The sequence below is a fragment of the Prionailurus viverrinus genome, unplaced genomic scaffold (genome assembly GCF_022837055.1).
Source record: "Prionailurus viverrinus isolate Anna unplaced genomic scaffold, UM_Priviv_1.0 scaffold_33, whole genome shotgun sequence".
NCBI lineage: Eukaryota > Metazoa > Chordata > Mammalia > Carnivora > Felidae > Prionailurus > Prionailurus viverrinus.
The window spans coordinates 7,429,622-7,448,433 of record NW_025927604.1 but is presented as its reverse complement, the minus strand read 5'-3'; the positions used below and the strand labels follow the sequence as shown (position 1 = coordinate 7,448,433).

General features: G+C 55.4%; 1 protein-coding gene across 2 annotated transcripts; it reads right to left on the bottom strand.

Moving 5' to 3' along the window:
- Positions 1-5,940: 5,940 nt before the first annotated feature.
- KLF11 (KLF transcription factor 11) lies at positions 5,941-15,218 on the bottom strand. Of its 2 annotated transcripts, none has more exons than XM_047845170.1 (4): positions 15,035-15,218; positions 12,814-13,083; positions 10,364-11,327; positions 5,941-8,597 (listed from the first exon to the last, which is right to left on the bottom strand). In XM_047845170.1, exons 1-4 carry the CDS (start codon positions 15,074-15,076, stop codon positions 8,317-8,319), a joined length of 1,557 nt encoding a protein of 518 aa, XP_047701126.1. In that variant the 5' UTR covers positions 15,077-15,218; the 3' UTR covers positions 5,941-8,316. The 2 variants fall into 2 exon arrangements, with proteins under 2 accessions (XP_047701126.1, XP_047701127.1); XM_047845171.1 differs by lacking the exon at positions 15,035-15,218 and adding an exon at positions 13,953-14,115 and having other exon boundaries at positions 10,364-11,342.
- Between the last annotated feature and the right edge of the window lie 3,594 nt (positions 15,219-18,812).

Genomic DNA, 18,812 nt, shown 5'->3' with positions numbered 1-18,812 from the left:
TCCAGGCTCCGCGCTGTCAGCACAGAGCCCGACGCGGGGCTCGAACTCACGGACCGGGAGATCATCCTGAGTTGTCCTGAGCCGAAGTCGGACGCTGAATCGACCAACTGAGCCACCCAGGTGCCCCTTGTGGTCCAGAGTCTCAAGCCATTTCACACCGGGCTGCCTTTCGTGGGCTGTGCCCCCCTGGAGGCCCTGCTCAACGCTGCCCAGGGCTGCGTCTTCCGAGCCCCTGCCACTTGGAGACTGGCCCTCCACTGGATGCCAGGTTCGTGCGTGAGTCAGCTCTGGTCTCCGTTCGGCACGACGTGCTGTCTCCAGGGGCCGGCACACCCAGAAACACGTATTCACCCTAGAGAAGGTAAAGGCCGTGGGAGAAGTGTAGCCGACGCCCCACTGCAGGTCTAATCCACGTGGGTGGAGGTTCTTCTGGCGATAATTAGGCAGAAGATAGGCCTTCTTGGGTGTCATCGGGAGGATAAAACACGTCTGAGGCTCAGGAAGGAGGCAACACGAAATCAGACCTTTGGTGTGGTGACATCTGGACCCCCTGGGGACAAATCCCACCTTGACAGGTGGTCAGGGCTCTATGTTCTGGCGTGCTGAAATCTTCAGTTTCCAGAGCTGGAAAGGAAAAGCTGTTTTTTCTGTGGGGTGTGGACACGGGGAAGGAAAGGCCACACTCGGTGTAAGTCCTGACGGAGGCCCCGTGTAGCCGGTGTCTGTGGGGTGTGGCTACACAGGAGACCGAAGGAGCACCTGGTTTCGTGTAGTGCTAAGGGCACGGGGCTGCCCTGCCCAGACCCCGACTTCCACCAGTGTCAGGGGCCTGTGGCCAGCTGTCAGCAGTGACACCACTTGGCAGCGAGAATCACCCGTGGCAGCGTCGCTTTGGCTTTCTTGGCTCGATCCCTGGGGAGCTGCAGCTGGGACGATCCCAACGTGGGCTGGCTGAGCCCCAAGAGGCTTCGGACAGTTTATAGGGAAAGCGGAGAATGTACAGAGGGAAGGGCTGAGGTTCCTACTGATCTGGCAGGAGAGAATCTGAGTGGAAAATAATAATACGACCTTGGTGGCACCTTACGCGAGTGAAGCACCGGTCACAGAACCATGGCGTGTGTGTGTGTAATTTGTACAAGTACCTGAAGAGGGTTTGCTCCCCGCCAAGGTCTGTGCTAGGTGGGCCCCGGAGGTATAAAATGCACACGTGATAGGAGCGAGCCGAGTGCCGGGCGAGCAGGTGCAGGGAGCCGTTGGGGTCTGGACCCTGCGGGCCCCGCTGCTCACGCGTCCTCGGAAAACGTGGGGTTGGAAGTAGCCAGGCTCCGTCTGGAGGCCGATCGGCTTCTCTCTGCAGCGAGAGCTGGGAGAGCGCCTCGTGGAGGGAGGAGGCCCGGACTCTGGTCTTGGCCTCACTTTCCAGTGATCCCGGCATCTTAGCGTCATTTTTCCAGCGGGCAGAGGTCTGTCCAGCCTGCCGCCCACGGTTACCGGGAGGCTTCAATGACAGACGGCTGGCTGTGTGCTCTGTCACTGCAAAGCCCATATAGGTAAGAAGTGGGGGCCTGGTCGTGAGGGAGGGGGACCCTGTCGGGCCCCTCAGTGTAGGTGGAGGGGCTGGTCTGTGCTCCGCAGGACACCAGTTGGGTCTGGGGTCTGGGGTCTGGGGTCTGGGGTCTGGTCTACCAAGAGGGCACAGCTCTTCCTCGGAGATGCCCCTGAGGCTACCAGCGAGGACCCATGGCCTCAGCCCCCGCCCTCCGTCTACCAGCAGGAATTCTGCATCTTTCTGGTATTCCCTGTGTTATGTTTGAGAGGTCTCCGGCCGCGTACTCACAGGCCTGGGGACCCCATGCTCCATCGTGCCCCCTTGAGGCCAACCACAAGGCTCTGGGCCTTGTGAGAAAACACGGTTGCCTCAAGGGTCCCAGCCGCTGCCAAGGCCAACGTCTTAGGGTCTTTTGGGGGGGGCGGGATCACGCCACCCCCTCTGCGGTACTTCGGTATCCCACAGCGACACTGCCTGGCCACTTTGTGTCACGGCTCCCCGGATTTGCACGCACAGCCATCTCCCTGGATTTGAACATGGAGCCCGGTGGGCACAGGGCTGGCCCGGCCAGTGTCCTGGTCCTCATTTCACAAATGAGGAAATTAAAGTTCAGAAAGGTAGAATGTCTTCCAGCAACACAGGGCTGCAGGGGGCCGGCCTGCCTCAGCCAGGCTAGCGAAGTGGCCGGTCAGGAATCCAAGGCCTACGAGACCGCTTGGCGGAAAAGAAGGCCGCTCTCTCCCCCGCTGCCTCTGCACGCGCGCCCTCGGACTGGACACTGGGAGAGACAGGGCTGCCCACCTCCTCGCCTTTCCCGTGGAGACCTCACAGCCTTTGCCTCTCAAAGACCATCTTTCTCCCATCCAAGTACTAACCAGGCCCGACCCTGCTTAGCTTCCGAGATCAGACGAGATCGGGCGCGTTCAGGGTGGTATGGCCGTGGACCATCTTTCTTTTTTCAATCTTTTTAAATGTTTACTTTTGAGAGGGAGGGAGAGTACAAGTGGGGGAGGGGCAGAGAGAGAGAGGGAGGCACAGAATCCGAAGCGGGCTCCAGGCTCTGAGCTGTCAGCACAGAGCCCGACATGGGGGCTCGAACTCGCGAGCCCCAAGATCATGACCTGAGCCGACGTCGGACGCTTAACTGGACAGCCGCCCAGGTGCCCCAAAGCCCACCTATTTCTCGACATGCTCCCTTCTCTCTGCTGGTCAGTGTCTCCTCACTGAACTCCTGCCCCAGCCTCACCCCTCCGGTCCCTTCAGCCAGAGCGGTCTGACCTGAGCATAAATCCCGCCCCCACCCCTCACATTTAACAAACACTGAGGGAGTCACCTGAGCCTTGCAGGATGCTAGGCTTTAGGGACACAGACAAGCCACAGGGAGGGGTTGTCACCCCTGTCCCCAGGGAACCCACCGTCTACGGACGGGGGACAAACAGGCGAACACAGGGGTGTGGTTACAATGACAGGTCCCGGAAAGAAGGCCGGGCAGTTAATTCAGCCAGGAGAGGCGGTGGAGAGTGGGCATGAGAGGGCAGTTCAGGAAAGGGGGAGAAGGGCAAAGACCCGCAGCCTCCCCGGGGCGCCTGGGTGGCGCAGTCGGTTGGGCGTCCGACTTCAGCCAGGTCACGATCTCGCGGTCCAGGAGTTCGAGCCCCGCGTCGGGCTCTGGGCTGATGGCTCAGAGCCTGGAGCCTGTTTCCGATTCTGTGTCTCCCTCTCTCTCTGCCCCTCCCCTGTTCATGCTCTGTCTCTCTCTGTCCCAAAAATAAAATAAAAAACGTTGAAAAAAAAAAAATTAAAAAAAAAAAAAAAAGACCCGCAGCCTCCCCACATCCCTCCCCAGGATGCAGGTGAGTCCTGGAGCAGGTGTGGCTGCTTCCCTACTCCCGCCCCGGGGAGCCCTCAGCGACACTTGCTGCCCCTTAGGGAAGACACCAGGCCACCTCCCCGGCAACACCCTCTCCGCTCCGCCGCCGGGGCCCTCACACCCCACCCTCTGGCAGCTGCAGCCTGGGGCGTATGTCGGCATCCTTGTTCTGCGCACGCTGCCGTCCTCTTCGGGGCCTGGAAAACCTTCTCCTCACCTTCAGTTCAGATGTCCCCCCAGGAGACTTTTCCAGTGGCGCCATCGGCCACTCACTGCACTGCGCTCCCCGACCGTCTATCTTCTATCCTGTTTGCTGCTCAAAACGTTCCTCGCGTGCTTCCGCGTCTTACCTAGAGGACTGTGAGCTCTCCGGGGGCAGAAACTAGAATGACTCACCTCTGGGGTTCTGCCCCAACGCGACGGACTCCATTCAATGCTGCTGGGTGGTGGATAAATGGGTGGATGGGTGAGGGGTGGGTGGTAGATGGAGGGGTGGATGGGTGGATGGACAGGGGGGCAGGTGGATGTGATCTGATCCCTGTCAAGGGGGAGCTTACATTTCAGCAGGTAGATTAGACTCGCAATAAAATTCAATAAAATATGACAGGTTTTAGCCTTGAGGACAGAACCTCTAGCCTTTTTTTTTTTAATGTTTATTTTTGAGAGAGAGAGAGAGAGAGACAGAGCACGAGTGGGGGAGGGGCAGAGAGAGAGGGAGACACAGAATCGGAAGCGGGCTCCAGGCTCCGAGCTGTCGGCCCAGAGCCTGACACGGGCCACAAACCCACAAACCACGAGATCATGACCTGAGCCGAAGTTGGACGCTTCACCGACTGAGCCACCCAGGCTCCTGGACAGAAACTCTAGTCTTACGAGAGTCCAGAAAAGCGGGGGGGAAGGCTCCGCAGAGGCTGCCATCAGAACTGGGCACTGAGAGCTGAGGAGGAAGTGTGAATACTGTCACTACTTTGTAGCACTGTCATCTCCACTGGACCTGTGCAGCCCTGTCCAGCACTTGGCTCGTGGCGTCTTATCAGCTCTGCTTGTTGGCCAGTTTGTCCCCTGAGCTCAGTGAGACGTGCTGGGGAGCGGCAGGCTGCCTGCAGGGCCAGCTCAGGACAGTCCTGGAACCCACTAAACTTCTGAGTGGTGAGGGGCCTTTGGGAACGAACCTCCCTCACTCAGAGGGGCCGGTGTCTCACCCTCTAGGGTGGGGAGTCCTGGTGCCTGGGCTTTCTCTCAAGAGGGGGTCACAGATATTAGGAAAATGTCTCAAGTTCCTCATTGTAGAAGTCCCTGAACGAAGGCAGGTTGGTTGAAACATGAGGGAGAGTGGATGTTAGAGCCAGAAAGCAGTTAGCGGTTGGTGGCCACAGAGAGGACAACAGGTACAAAGGCACAGGCTGGCCCCCGGCAACAAACACGTTCGGAGTCGGAGAGACTTTCCTAGGCGGATTGCTGAATTGCTGGATGCAAGGCCCGTTATAAATCTTTGATCCCCCCAACCCCCACCTGCATGTGCGCACGCACACACACACACACACACGCACACACACGCACATGACCAGGAGCAGCGTGACCTACTGAATCACTTCCCAGGTCGGCTGGCTTTGGGAGGCAGGGAGTCAACAGGCCTGTGACAGATGGCGTGTTTAGTGCGAAAGGAGTCCAGGTGACTCCAGGGTTTTCCACCGGGACGCTGGAAGGAGGGACTCACCGTTCTAAAGACGGTAGGGCCAACCGCGAGGCAAGTAGGTGTGGGAGAGACGAAGAGCTCGGGTCATTCCAAGTTTGAGATGCTAAGTGGACACAGCTGGATATGGGACTCTGATGCTCAGGTGAGAGGTGCACAGGACCGAGGCACACACGGAGGTCTCTATGGTAGAGATGTTATTTCGGAGTCATGAGACTGGAAAAGATCACATGGTTGGCGGGGCGGGGGGGGGGGGGGCGGCGGCAGAAAGGGGGGCGGGGAGAGGAGGGGTACCAGCGAAGGAGCAGACAGGGCAGCACGAGGGAGACAGGAGTGTGGCCTGCGGGGCGGGGCTCAGCTCTGCCCAGCGCCGCTGGCAGAAACGCAGGAAGACGGAGGCCTGAACTCGGGGAGGTCTCTGCTCCCTCAGTGAGGTGTGGACGCGAGCCCCAGCCGGAGCGGGTTCAAGACAGCACGTACCCCAGGAGCAGGAGTAAAGAGCGTGGCTCCGCGAAACACTTGTCAAGTCCGGGCTGGAGTGGAGGGAAGAGGCTCCCTCCCGTTCCACCTTGTCACAGGTTACGTGGCTCTCACGGTCTCACCCTGCCAGAACCGGACCAGCGTGACCGCGGTCACACAGAGGCAACCCCTTCCCTCATTTCCTTTGTAGAGAATCCTCCGAGGAATCTGAAGGGTGCCCCGGGAGCAGAACAGAACCCCGGACAACAGAAGGGTCGGGTTGGGCCAATATATAATGAATTTTGTTGATTCTTTTCTGAAAAGATACTGGGGTGTGTCCCGGGGCAGCTAAATGACACAGGACACAAGTTCAGTTTTGCAAATCAAAAAAGTTTTATAGGATTCAAAGAAAAAAGTTACATCACACACGTTCATTTAAATAATGTCAAAGTCTGTTACATAAAACGTAATTCTGAAACATTTAAAATTTTATTATTGAAACTACAAAAGGCTCAAAGTCAAAAAAGATCAAGCAAACTGCTCAGGCAATAAAGTGCACGGGGAGGGGGGGTAGTGAGGAGGGGGGGCTGCCGCACGAGCCCTGCTCCCAGCAGAGGGACTCCGTGCTGGGACAACACAAGGTTCTGGTTCTCAGGATAGTCTTTTTCAGATGGAAATTCTCCTAATTTATAGTCTTTCAGTCAACAAAACAGAGGGGGAAAAGTTTACAGAAGGTATTTCTAAATCTAATCAGGAAATGGAAGTAGAAATCAAACCCATTTTAACACATCTATTCTTTACAAACAACACTGCTCAGAGAATGAAATTTAATGTAGCCAGCAACCCGATTCTCAAACACCCTGTGTTATCAACAATAGGACTTCCATTACTTTGCATAATTAAGAAAAATATGCAAATTGAATGCCATTTACGACATAGAGTCAGAAATATTTATGCTGATTTAAGATGTAAGTAGAAAGAGAAAAGACGGGGGGGGGGGGGGGGGGGTGAGGAAACACGAGCTACAATATTTAATTATGGTTCTCTTGCTCCTGTCTTACGTCCCATGACCTGTAGGAATACTCAACAACGAAGTGTGCAAAAATGTGAGGGCCATCTGCACGTAACAGCCGGCACTCAGACGTGTACATCAATTAGCAGTTGACACTAAAGGGCAATTTACAGGGTGTCCAGGTGATGGTTATCATACTAAAAGGACCTGAACATAAAACCTAATTGTATTTATTTAATATTTCACCTTACCATCATTTTGATAAAAGTAAACGCCAATATAACAAAGACGCAAAGGCAAGATCTAAGTACATGCGGCACAATAAAACCCGTTCCCGGGCTCACAAAGCGGTGCCACGGTCACACGTTCCTTGCACGCACCGTGTCGCCTGGATTCCCAACGCCGTCCAGCAAGAGCGATCTCCGTGGCTCCCCGGACACCAGGGCCACAGTGTCTGTGTAACTAGGGCTTGAGATCACACGGATTCAAAGTGCTGCCGCGGGTCTCATCTTCTAGGCGGATTGCAAAATACCCCGTTCCAAGTAATTCTGTCTGATCAATTTCCTTCAAATCAAATGAACGAAAGAGAAGCTGGGTAGCACCAGTGCCATAGAGCGTAACTCGCACTTCCTAGAGTTCTTAAATAAAGGAATCGGAATATTGGAGCTGGGCTGTTTGCATGTACACTTTAGCTCAGATCAACTGTACTTTGGTGGAAAGTTCCTCCAACCGGTAAGGACATTTTCTTCTTCTCTAAGGAGTCACTCTACCCACAAAACACTACGTGTAAGGCCACAGCAAAAGAAGTCGACTGACGACTGACGAAGCGGCTGGGTTTGAGTGCTTACATTACCTTTTTTTGGTGTTTGAGGTACAAACAGGCAACTAAGCAGTTTGCTCTCGGTAAAGCGAGGGCCCCCAAAGACGCAGACGCTCAGATCCGACAGCAGCTCGCCGCTCACCGGGTACCTATCAGGTATTTTAAATTATTCTCTGGGGCACATCCTTCACAAGTCACACCACGGACATAGATAAATGACTCGTTCTACTTAACCAAAATTGTGATTCCTTGGGCCACGGCCTTAAAGGAACGCTTGCCTGGAATTTCCCTCGAAAATGCTATGAAAAACTTAAATGCAAATCCCTTCCCCACCCATTTAAGAAGCCCCCATTCAACTAGTTCTGATTCGTAACAATTCTTAAATCGAAAGGGCCTGATTACAGACTCGTAATTTTTTCTTTTTGTGGCCGAATAATGTGCCAAATTGACTAAGAGTTATTGTGAAAAACATCGTTGAACGCTGAAGACTGTAAAATCACCTATCTAGAAAGTGGTGCTCTGAACACCAACAATATAAATATTTTAATAAAAAACAGTATAAAAATTAGTACCCTGTCTCATTTCTATAAAACACGAATAGAAAGGCTGTAAAAATCCAGATTTTGTAAACTTTATTGCCAAAATGTCTATTTGAATGCTGGTGATTCCGATCATCAAATTTTCTTCCATTTCCTCAAAAAAACAAAACAAAACAAAACTTCTGAAACTACGAAACGTTATCGAACAGGGTCCCAACCGAAAAAGGAAAAGTTAACATACTTTCATCAGAACCAGCTCCCCACTTTCTCCTAGCCCCCCCAAGAAAAAAAATTTTTTTTTTTTTTGGGGGGGACAGTTCCATTCCTGAAAAATGCTTTTTAAAATTCGCACTGGCAATTCCCTGGCTGACCTCTCAGGCAGAGGCTGGCAGGCCCACTAGCGGGCTCCCGCATTTCTCTGCCGAGGCGATTCCGTTCAGCTTGCCAACCTCTGCCTGCCAGCCAGGGGTCTTCCTGGCGGTCATGTGGCGCCGGGCGTGCTTCGTCAGGTGGTCACTGCGCATGAAACGCCGATCACACACGGGGCACACAAACTTCTTCTCCCCGGTGTGAGTTCTGCGGTGGCGAGAAAGTTCATCAGAACGGGCAAATTTTTTATCACAGCCATCCCAGCTACAGTTAAAAGGCTTCTCTCCTAAGAGGCAGGAAAACACACATTAAAGAAGACGTAAATGCTCAGCGGCTTTACTGGACAGGTTAATTCATGTCACTTTTAAATTATGTTCATCAAAATCTAAGAAAGTAGTATCGTCTTATTCTGGTACTGAGTTATTCAAATGTCAAGAATTCTTCGAAAATGCTTTTCTTTTTGCCACACCCAAAATACAGAATATATATGTCAAGGCCCAGAGATGTCAAACTAATGTCACATTTCGCAAGAAATTTTTTCAAAGTTTATTTATTTTGAGAGAGAGAGAGAGAGAGAGAGAGAGAGAGAGAGAAGGGGGGAAGAGGCAGAGAGAGAGGGACAGAGAGAGAATCCCAAACAGGCTCTGCATTGTCAGCAGCGCGAGCCCGACGTGGGGCTTGAACCCATAAACCACCATACCATAACCTGAGCTTGAAATCAATGCTCCAGCAACTGAGCCACCCAGGCGCCCCAAAATACACCCAGGTGTTTTTTAAATAAAAACAAATCTTTCATTGGTATAGCCTAGGGTAGGGGGAAGATTCTTGAAAGAACAATTCCTTCCCTGGAAAGCAGAGCCCCTGAGAGGCACCCATTCACTCCAATACAGCCAGGACGCTCATGCCTCAATTCTAAACCCTGCTTCATTCTGCCGGTCGGAGCTGCCGACAGTCAAGCTCTGATGTGCTAACCAAAACCCGCCTACCCGAAATGCATCGTGGAAAACAACGCAACGATCACTCCTTCCAGTTTAGCCTTTCCTACACTGTGTTCCACAACTCGCTAGCGTCCTACAAGCCATCAGCGGACATCTCGGTGGAAGGGAGTTCCAAGATCAGGGGTTGATCCTACAGACCCTGCGTGACCGGTTACTGCACGGACATTTATGTAAGAGTGCGACCCTCCGAAAGGGGAGCTTAACAAGCAGACTATTGAACCACAGGAGCCTCACAAGCAAAACAGAACACCAACTCAAGGAACAAGAGTGCCACAGAACATGAGAGATATTCTAACCTAATCTACCAAAGCTGAAACTCTCCCAGGCAGCTCTTGGACCCCAGTCAAACACGAAGGCCACCAGCCCCGTGTAGCTATGCAAGTATAAACTTAATGAAAACTTCACTTCCTTGGTCCCACTGTCCGCATTTCAAGCACGTGTGGCTAGTGGCTACCTTAACTGGGCAGAGGACACTTCCCCCGTTGCCAAAAATTCTACTGGACCGAGCCGATGAGATAATAAAGATGTCACCAAGTCATCAGAGTCTCGGCGTTCTTCCGAATAAAAAACTACATATTCCCCCAAGTGAGAAAACTCCATGCCCCTAAAGTTCACATATTTTTGAATTCAAGCTTTTCCGTACTTTAGAGAGACCTTTCCCCAGAGGGAACCAAAGTAAGTTACGCTGATGTTTACGGAACGTGAAATTCACGTTTTCTAAAACGCTGAAAGAAAAGACTGAGGAGTGTGCGGCCATGTGAAGAGAAAGGGACAGTAGGAGCACCACCTGAGAAACCTATCAAAGAACCACGACCCCAGAACCACCCGTTCTGCGTGCGGGGATGAGCGGACGGCATGTTCCAGAAAAACCAGTGATGGTCGTGCTAATGTGAACCCCAACCCCTACAAGACCCCGAGGGCTTTTCAGGACCGAAGGAAACAGGCCAGATTTCCTCTCCTCCCGGTGGTTTTCACGCGTCCCTCCCACCGGAGGCAGGCCCAGGCGTGTCTCCTGAACACAGGCCCCGGCGTCCTCACACCCGTCAGTACTCACCTGTGTGAGTGCGGAGATGGGCCTTGAGGTGGGAACTTTTGAAGTAGGTTTTCCGGCAGCCTGGGACGTTGCAAACGTAATTCCTCCTTCGGGAAAAGTCTACCTGAGCGGCACAGTTCTGACCGGAGGCGATGAACACTGGAGCAGGGGCCAGGGGCAGGAACCTTGTACTGCCCACGGCCATCCCGCCGGGTGAGGCGGCGGCAGGCGGGGGCAGGGGCCCCTGGGGCAGAACGAGCATCACGGCTCCCTGAGGCACAGGCGGCCCCACGAACACAGGCTGGGGCACCGGAGCAGCGTGGGGTAGGATGGGTTTCACGGTCCCCACAGACACCTGGGGAGGAGGCTTCAGAAAAGCCGGTAACGTGCCACTCTGTCCAGTCACAGGGATCATTTGGCAAAAGACAGGGGAACTGGGGACAGGGACAGAGATCACGGGGGTGGCTTTCTTCGGCAAGTCACTTTCATAATTCTTTGGTGAGCAGGTTTGAACTGCGACAGGCCACACTGCCTGCTGGCCTCTGTCCGTGGGGATCAGGCCACCAGACTCGCGCAAGCAAGGCCGACAGGACAACGAGTCAGTGTTCAGTAGATTGTCCGTGAGTCGTGTGCCCAGCAAAGCTTCGATGTGTCCCAGAAACCGTGCTTCTCCTTCTCTGTTGACGGAAAGTTGGCGTTCTTGAACCTGGGCAGTAGGAATGTGGCCAGGAGCAGGACTCCCCCCGGTGTGGCGGATGACACTCGTCACCACGGGCCTGCAGGAGGGGCCGGGGTCTGGCTCCAGTGGCTCTGGCTTCAAACCAGGAAGGCCCCTCTCCGCCTTCCCGCTCAGCACTTGGGCTGCCTCAGCAGAGGCTGGGGGGACGGCCGTGACCATGCACGCTTTGGAATCAGTTACTTGGGAAGCAACAAGTGTCCCTGTCGATGGCTCCACAAGATCAGGGCTCTGAGGAGGAGTCATGCACTTAAAAAAAAAGTACTGTGTGAAAAGGTTGTTTTGGTTACATTTTAAAGGGGACTGACTTTGATCACGTTGTCCCCAATGCCTTCAAAGAGTATCTAGAAAAAATTCATCCAAGCCCACTCACAACGGCACCCAGCACGTTTCAAGGCAACGTGAGATACCTTACTTTCTAGGCTTCTTCCCCCTTACCGGACCTCTCCCAAACCAATCAATTTGCTTAGTTTTAAGAATGTCAGTGTCCTGGGGCACGTGGGTGGCTCAGTCGGTTAAGCGACCGACTTCAGCTCAGGTCATGATCTCACAGTCCGTGAGTTCGAGCTCCCCCCCGTCAGACTCTGTGCTGACAGCTCAGAGCCTGGAGCCTGCTTCGGATTCTGGGTCTCCCTCTCTCTCTGCCCCTCCCCTGCTCATGCTCTGTCTCTGTCTCAAAAGTAAATAAAAACATTAAAAAAAAAAAATTAAAAAAAAAAAAAAAAGAACCTCAGTGCCCTCCTGGGCTTGCACGGCCACTGACACGAGCAATTTGAAGTATTAGGACTACAAAGGAGAAAACTAATTTATATTCAAAATAAGAGCTTTTCACAAGCATTTTTGATTCTCCATTTTTTTCAAAAAAACCCCCCCGCGTTAGCCATTTCACACACACTTATCCAGAGCCTACTGGATGCGAGGTAAAAATCTGTTGGAATGATCCCCCAAAGGCCAGGCTCTCACCAGCGGCGCTGCCTGCACCGAGCCTCCCTCGTAGCACCCAACCGCTCCCGCTTACGGAGCCCGGTGCCAAGTAACTGTGCGAGGGGGTTCTGGCCCACTGTTTGTCTAATTCTCCCCACCGTCCGCAAGTCCCTTCTCCTCCCTCCTCCCAAGTCTGCCTTCCACACTCTCCTTCCAGTGCAAGCTTCCAGCCCAGCACCACGAGCTTCTGATTTTCGCTTCTGTTACCAACGGACCGTCCTCGACTTCTCCAAGCCGAGAAGCGGTCTCTCGCAGCGATTCTGTAGCGCCAGCAAGGCGAGAAAACAAACACGAAACCTTGCTTGACTGCACTCAACTGGCACACGTGAGAAGCGGGTTGCTCGGGGGAGGCAGAGGCCAGCACTCCAACCCAGCTAAGGAAGGCCGGAGCCAAAGCACGGGCTGTCTCTGGCCGCCACCCGTCTTTCCCGATCCCGGACGGGGGCATCGGGGCGGGGGGCGGGGAACTAAGCCCCCACTCTGCAATTCCCCAGGGAAACGAGTACGTTTTACCTCCTCCCATCGACCTGCAGATTTCATCTTATGCACGCTGTACCCTGTGGCTGCACGCTACGATCTAGCAACGGAAAGAGCGCATTTTGAAGGGAGAAGACAAGTTTGCACCCTGAGGGTCCACAGAGGTTATGCACTTGACTAGCAGCACGCCAATGACTCTACCCGCAAGGTCTTCAACACATTTATTTAACGTAATCCAGCCACTACATAAAATGCTCTTCTCCCCGCTTCTTACCAGAGACGATAAAGAATCGAAGTCCTTTGGTAGCTCAGGTGCGGCTGCGTCAACATGCACAGCGGTAGTGACATCCCCAGAGTCAGAGACAGGCGTGAGGGGTCTTATCTTTAATAGGTCACCTTTCTGGGATCTTTGACCCCAGGCGCTCATGCAGACAAGAGCCTCAACGGCTTCGATGTCATTCTGCTCCAAGACGCTGCACGTAGACCTTTCGCTATCGTGCCGCTTCCTCTCCAGGATCGACTCACAGATGTCCATGAGGTCCACCTAAAGGCGACACAACACAATGGCTTCTCAGTCCGGGGGAAGCTGAGGGCGCGACCCCGAGGGGCGCGTGGATACGCACCCCAAGCACGTGCACTACACACGTAACACACACACGTGACTCCACACACAAACCCCGTATTCTAGAAAAATACGCCAATGGAACATGCACGTCAATTTCACTTTTTTTTTTTTTTTTTTTTTAAGCCAACGTTCTGAAGAGTGAGGACGACTGGACTCGGCTGGCAAGCCAGTGTCCACGGAAAACCCCGATTGTTAAAAAAAAGTTAAGTTAATGTTTTCCTCCAGTAAATGACCAGTAAGCCTTTAATGCCACAGGTGTAAGCCCCGGGGGAGAAACGGACTCGGACTCTGAGTCTTCGGCTGGCGAGAGGAAACACGGCTCTTCAGAGTTGGCACCGCCACCCGAAGAGCATCCCTACGGATGCGTTTCTGGAACTCTCTGAAGCACTGAGCACAGCCTTCTAAACTCAGGGCATCACCACTTGCAGAACTTCCCGGCGGCTGAACTCCACGTGTGCCAGGAAGGTGGAGCCCATGCTGGTTTAGCCCTGTTCCCCACGCTGAGAACACTCAGTCACTCCTTAACGCCACAAGGCTAGGCGGCAGACAGGAAGAATTTTAAAAAGCTACTGCAACCCAGGAGAGAGACATCTTTCCTGCGTGTCACACCGGTCTAAGCAGGAAGGGGGGACAGAAGCAACTGGAATCCACTGATCCCTGCCCAAAGACCCTTTAAATCTACAAAGATACACGTTTCCACTCAGCTCGCCTCAGCATCAAATCCTTCTGTCCCGCCGGTCCCCCCAGAGCAGGCCAGGAGCGTGACCGCCGCTGGCCGGGCTTCTGACCTCGGCCTGGTCCCCGGAATCATGAGGTCACAGACAGGAGGCTGTGGACGGCAGGTATGCAGCGCACTCAGACCTCTCTCTCTCAAGCCCTCAGGGTCCTCGAATCTCGACGACCAAGGTCCCAGCCGCCTTCAAGCCCGGACACGAGGTGGCCAAGGCTGAGGAAATAAGCACCCTACTTCACCTCCCCCGCCCCGCCTTCTTTTCAGCTTTGCCCCGCCCTCTTCCCCTCACCCATCGAACGTGGTCTTCACGCCAGCTTTGCCCCGCCCACCGCATCTGGTCTTCAGGCCAGCTTTACCCCGCCCCTGCCCCGCCTTCCCGTCCGCTCTCCCCGGCCCTCTACCCCCACCTACCGCAAGTGGTCTTCCAACGAGCTTGCTCCGCCCCCTAACGTACCGCCCTCCCGTCAGCTTTGCCCCTCCCTGTACCCCCACCCACCACCTGTGGTCTCCAGGCCGGCCTTGCCCCGCCCCCTATGTACTGCCTTCTTTGCAGTCTTGCCCCGCCCCTCACGTACCACCTTCCTTCCAACTCTGCCCCTCCCCTACCCCGCCTTCCCGCCAGCTTTGCCCCGCCCCCTACGTCGCCCCCCTCCCCCCCCCCCCCCCGCCTGCCGGCTTCCCGCCAGACTTTGCCCCACCCACAATCCCGCCCACCCCACCCCCCGCGTGCCACCTTCCCGCCAGCTTTTACCCCGCCCCCCCTCTCCCTTTCCATCATCCGGACCCCCGCCGTCCGCGTGTCGCGTTCCCGCCCGCCGCGCCCCGCCCAACGGCCGCCTCCTCACACGGCCTGGTGACGTCATGGCTGGAAATAGCCCCGCGCTGGGAGCCGGCAAAGCGGGGGCCGCTGCGGATACTCCAGACAAAGCTACGCGTAGGGCGGCGCGGGGCACACGCCCCCGCGCCACCCGGAGCGTCCCTGCCCGGCTGCTGCCCCTCCCAGCTCCTGAGCCCGCTCTCGCCCCTAACCGCACGGCTCCGCCAAGGCCCCGTGCGTCCCCGCCCTCCTCCACGCCCCGGCCCCGCACAGGCGGCACGTCCCCGCCTCGCCCCGCGCTCAGATGGGCGCTCACTCACCGCATGCGCGTCGCCCGGGCCCACGGAGCCCGGAGCGTGCATGGTGCCGGCGGCCCGGAGGCAACAAAGCAGCCGCGGGCGGGAGCTCAGCGCACGGCAGCAGCCGCACGTGCGCCGCGGGCGGCGGCGGCGACCCCGAGCTCCTGCGGCCGGCGCGAGCCTCCGCCCGCCCGCGCCGCTCTGCCCCGGCGCGGCCCTCGCGGTGCGGGAGGGGCGGGGCGGCCGCGGAGGGAGCGGCCGTGGGGGCGTGGCGCGAAGGCAAACCAAAATACACCGCGCCCCCACCGGGGCGGGGCCGGGCGCCCACCAGCCAGTCCGCGCCAGGCCCTTGCGCCGCCGGCCAATGGGCGCCGCGGGGAGCCGCGTGATCGGAGCCTGGTCGAGGCGTGATCTGGCAGGGCGGGATGCGGCACGTGTTTTGGTCCGAGCGAGGGGCGGGGCCTGAGGACCTGGAAAGTAGGGGAAAGGTCCCGGCGGCAGCGGCGGCCGCGCGGGACTGAAGGGCGGTGCCCATGGGGCTGGGGAAGTACCCTGGCAGGGCTGGCTGGGGAGTGCCACGCCGTTTAAAGGGGTACCGTCCTCAGCCTGCCCAAGTGCAGGACCCGTGGAGTGAATTCGACTCGTAGAGGGAACCCACTGGGTTTTGCTTGCTTGTTTTTATTTTGATTGATCTACCGTCGGCTCCTAGGAGTGCATCCCTGACCAGGAAGAGTTCTGAAAGCAGGCTGGCTCCAGGTGACACTCCTGCATCCATGGCTCCTTTCTGCAGGCACCCAGAGCCCGAGCTTCTAGGCCTGAGCCTGCCTTTGACGCCCCTTCCCAGGCAGCCCTGGGCCGCAGTTTCCACTCTTTTAAGTGGGAGCGGGAGAAACCCACCCATTCTTCCCAGACCCGGTGTAAGCGTCACCCCCTCTAGGAAGTCCTCGGGCCTGAGTGAGATACCCGTTGACCTCTTTCTTTTTCCCCTGTATTTGGGTTGACCATGACTCTGGGTATGGTTTATCCACTTCTGCAGCTCTAAGTTCTTGAAGATCAGGGACCAATCTGTGTGTATTTGTACCCCTGCAGCCTGCAGCTCAGCGCGGGACAGCCTTTCATCCACTCGTGCTGCCCACACTTGCTGAGCTCTGATGTGGGTGGGTACAGCTAAGGTGCAGAGGCCACAGCGAAGAGTCCTCTGCCCTAAAAGCCAAGGGCAGGGGAAAGTAGAGGATCCCTGCACTGTGGGTGCTGTGCTCTGAGCAAGAGAAGCCCTGGGTGGGAGGGACAGGCCACAGGAGCGGCAGGACCTCTTCCCTATACTGGTGAGGCCAAGGGATCTGACCACTGCTTGTTCCTCACAGGCCTGGTTGGGTAGAGGCAGGGTAAGCTGGCCGCCTTCTCTCCATTTCTTCCTCAGGTCCTCCGTGGCACGGTTCATGACCCGTGCCTGTTCTGTCTCTTTAGTTATTTAATTGCCTCCCCACCGGAAGGAACCCTCGCTAGGTTAGGGAGCTTGTCCGATTCACTGCGAACTCCCGGTGACTGGCACACAGTAGCGATTGGTTGGATGAGCCACTGAAGACGAACACCCCCCTGCCCCACCCCCGCGACTCAGCCATCTTGCCGACACCTCTGATTCTGGGTCCTGGAGACTGAACTCACATTCTCCCCACATCCGGATTGCTCACCTCTGGGAAGGGCATCACCAGAGACCCCGCTGCTTCTACCCAGACACCAGAGTCACTTTGGCCCCTTCCCTTCCCTGCACTTGCTTCCTTTCTCCCAGCTACTTCGTGCCTGCCCTTCTTCCCAAGTATCTCTCAAATTACTGGCTTGCCTTCATCACCCACTCCTGCCCCAGCCCAGGCCACCCCCCTTTCTCGCCTGAATTCTTGCCGCCTCCTCCCAGCATGTCTCGCTGCCGCCAGCCTCATGGCTTTCCGTCTGCTCTTCATCGCACTGCTAGGATGATCTTCTGGAAGCAGAGCTGGTACCTCGCTAGGATGCAAAACTCTCAACCGGCATCCGAGTAGCTACTGGACTGAGCCTCGCTCGCTCGTTAGGCAAGAATCTCTGACCCTGCATAACCGGCCCGGGCCATCGTCCCTCACCTCTACCCAGATACCGCTTCTGCACGAAGCCTTTCTACACACGCGCGCGCGCGCGCGCACACACACACACACACACGCACACGCCACGTGGTGGTTGCTCCCAAAGCCCAGATGCTGGTCCTGCCTGTAGCCCGAGGGGCGTTGACATGTTTCTCAACTAAAGACGCTTACAGTCATTCACTCAGGGACATTTCTGAGGCCCCGGTCGGTACCAGGCCCCACAGACCCTCAGACAGGGGTGGATAGCCCAGATGTGGACACAGAGGACTCCTATGCGAACGGGCCTTCTGGCCACGACGTATCTGCAAACATGCTGTTTACGCAGAGGGTGGTGCTCCGTGCACCTTCTGAATCTTGCCGGCTGGTTTCGCGACGTGTCTTCCGGGGTGTGACCGATCAGCTCACGGCGACCAGTCTCATGCCTCGTAAGGGTTAAAGAATATTACCCTACAGGCAAGTGACATAATTTATTTAAGCACCCCTGGCTAAATCACCAGGGTGCTTAGGTTATTTTAAGTTTGCCAGGGCCTGATGGCCGAGCATGGTTTGCCCACGTGCAGGGGGACTTACCGGATCGCTTCCTCCAACTGGAATTGCTGGGTCACCTACACGTCCCTTTCTGTTCTGTCCTTTTTCCTTTGGGTAAATGTTACGGAAGTACAGTACAGATGCAGGAAAACGTGAAAAGCCAAGGGTTTTCTGAATTTTCACAAAGCACACGCTTGTGTCACTGGCACCCGGGGCAAGAAACAGAACCACCCGGGTGCCCCCCGTCGTGGTTCCTCACACCATAGGATATTGTACTGAAGCTTGTACAGCGAAAATCCCACAGTGTGTTCTTTTTTGGGTCTGCCATGTAGTTGCGTGCAGTTGGAATTCATTTATTCTAGTTGCTGTAGAACAGACCATGATGCCTGGGCCCATTCTTCTGTTGAAACATCCGGATTGTTTCCAGTCTGCCATGAATAATGCTGCGATAAAAATTTTGATACCTGAGCGTGTTTATTTCAAACTTAGAAAGATTGTCCAATGTTCCTCCAACCATGAACTTGTGCCTATTTATCCCCCCAACAATGGGCTGCAGAGCCAATCCCCTGTTTCTTCACAAATGCTGGGCCTTCGCGAATTTTCTGACCTTTACCAAGCTAAGTGGAAAAGATGAGAACTCATCATATTATATTGTATTTCTTTGGGGGAGTTGCCTTTGGAGTTTTACGTGTATTTAAAAGCCATCTTGGGCGCCTGGGTGGCTCGGTCGGTTAAGTGTCTGACTTCGGCTCAGGTCACGATCTCACAGTTCGTGAGTTCGAGCCCTGCGTCGGGCTCTGTGCTGACAGCTCGGAGCCTGGAGCCTGCTTCAGATTCTGTGTCTCCCTCTCTCTCTACCTTTCCTCTGCTCAGTATGTGTTGAGGAGGACAAGGGGTCCTTGTCACCACGGGGATGCTGGTCCGGCGCAGGAAGACGGACTTGCCTCATGGGAGAACAGGGGAAGGGAGAGAAAATGGCTGGAGATCCAGGAAGATTCTGGAATGGAGAGGAGAGAAGGCCAGGGTGTTCACGTATGATCCACCTTCTTGGTGATATGGGAGTCATCTACTGGGGAGGGGGCCCTGACATTTGGAACAGACACGGCCAGGGATAGTGACAGCGATTGCCCTCCACACTGAGGTCCCAGTCACACTGT

Coding starts and splice junctions, on each gene's coding strand:
- KLF11 (XM_047845170.1), bottom strand. CDS start 15,076: ATGCACGCTCCGGGCTCCGTGGGCCCGGGCGACGCGCATGCG. Junction 13,084..15,034: donor GCCCGGGCGACGCGCATGCG/GTGAGTGAGCGC, acceptor TGTCGCCTTTAG/GTGGACCTCATGGACATCTG. Junction 8,598..10,363: donor CCATCTCCGCACTCACACAG/GTGAGTACTGAC, acceptor CCTGCCTCTTAG/GAGAGAAGCCTTTTAACTGT.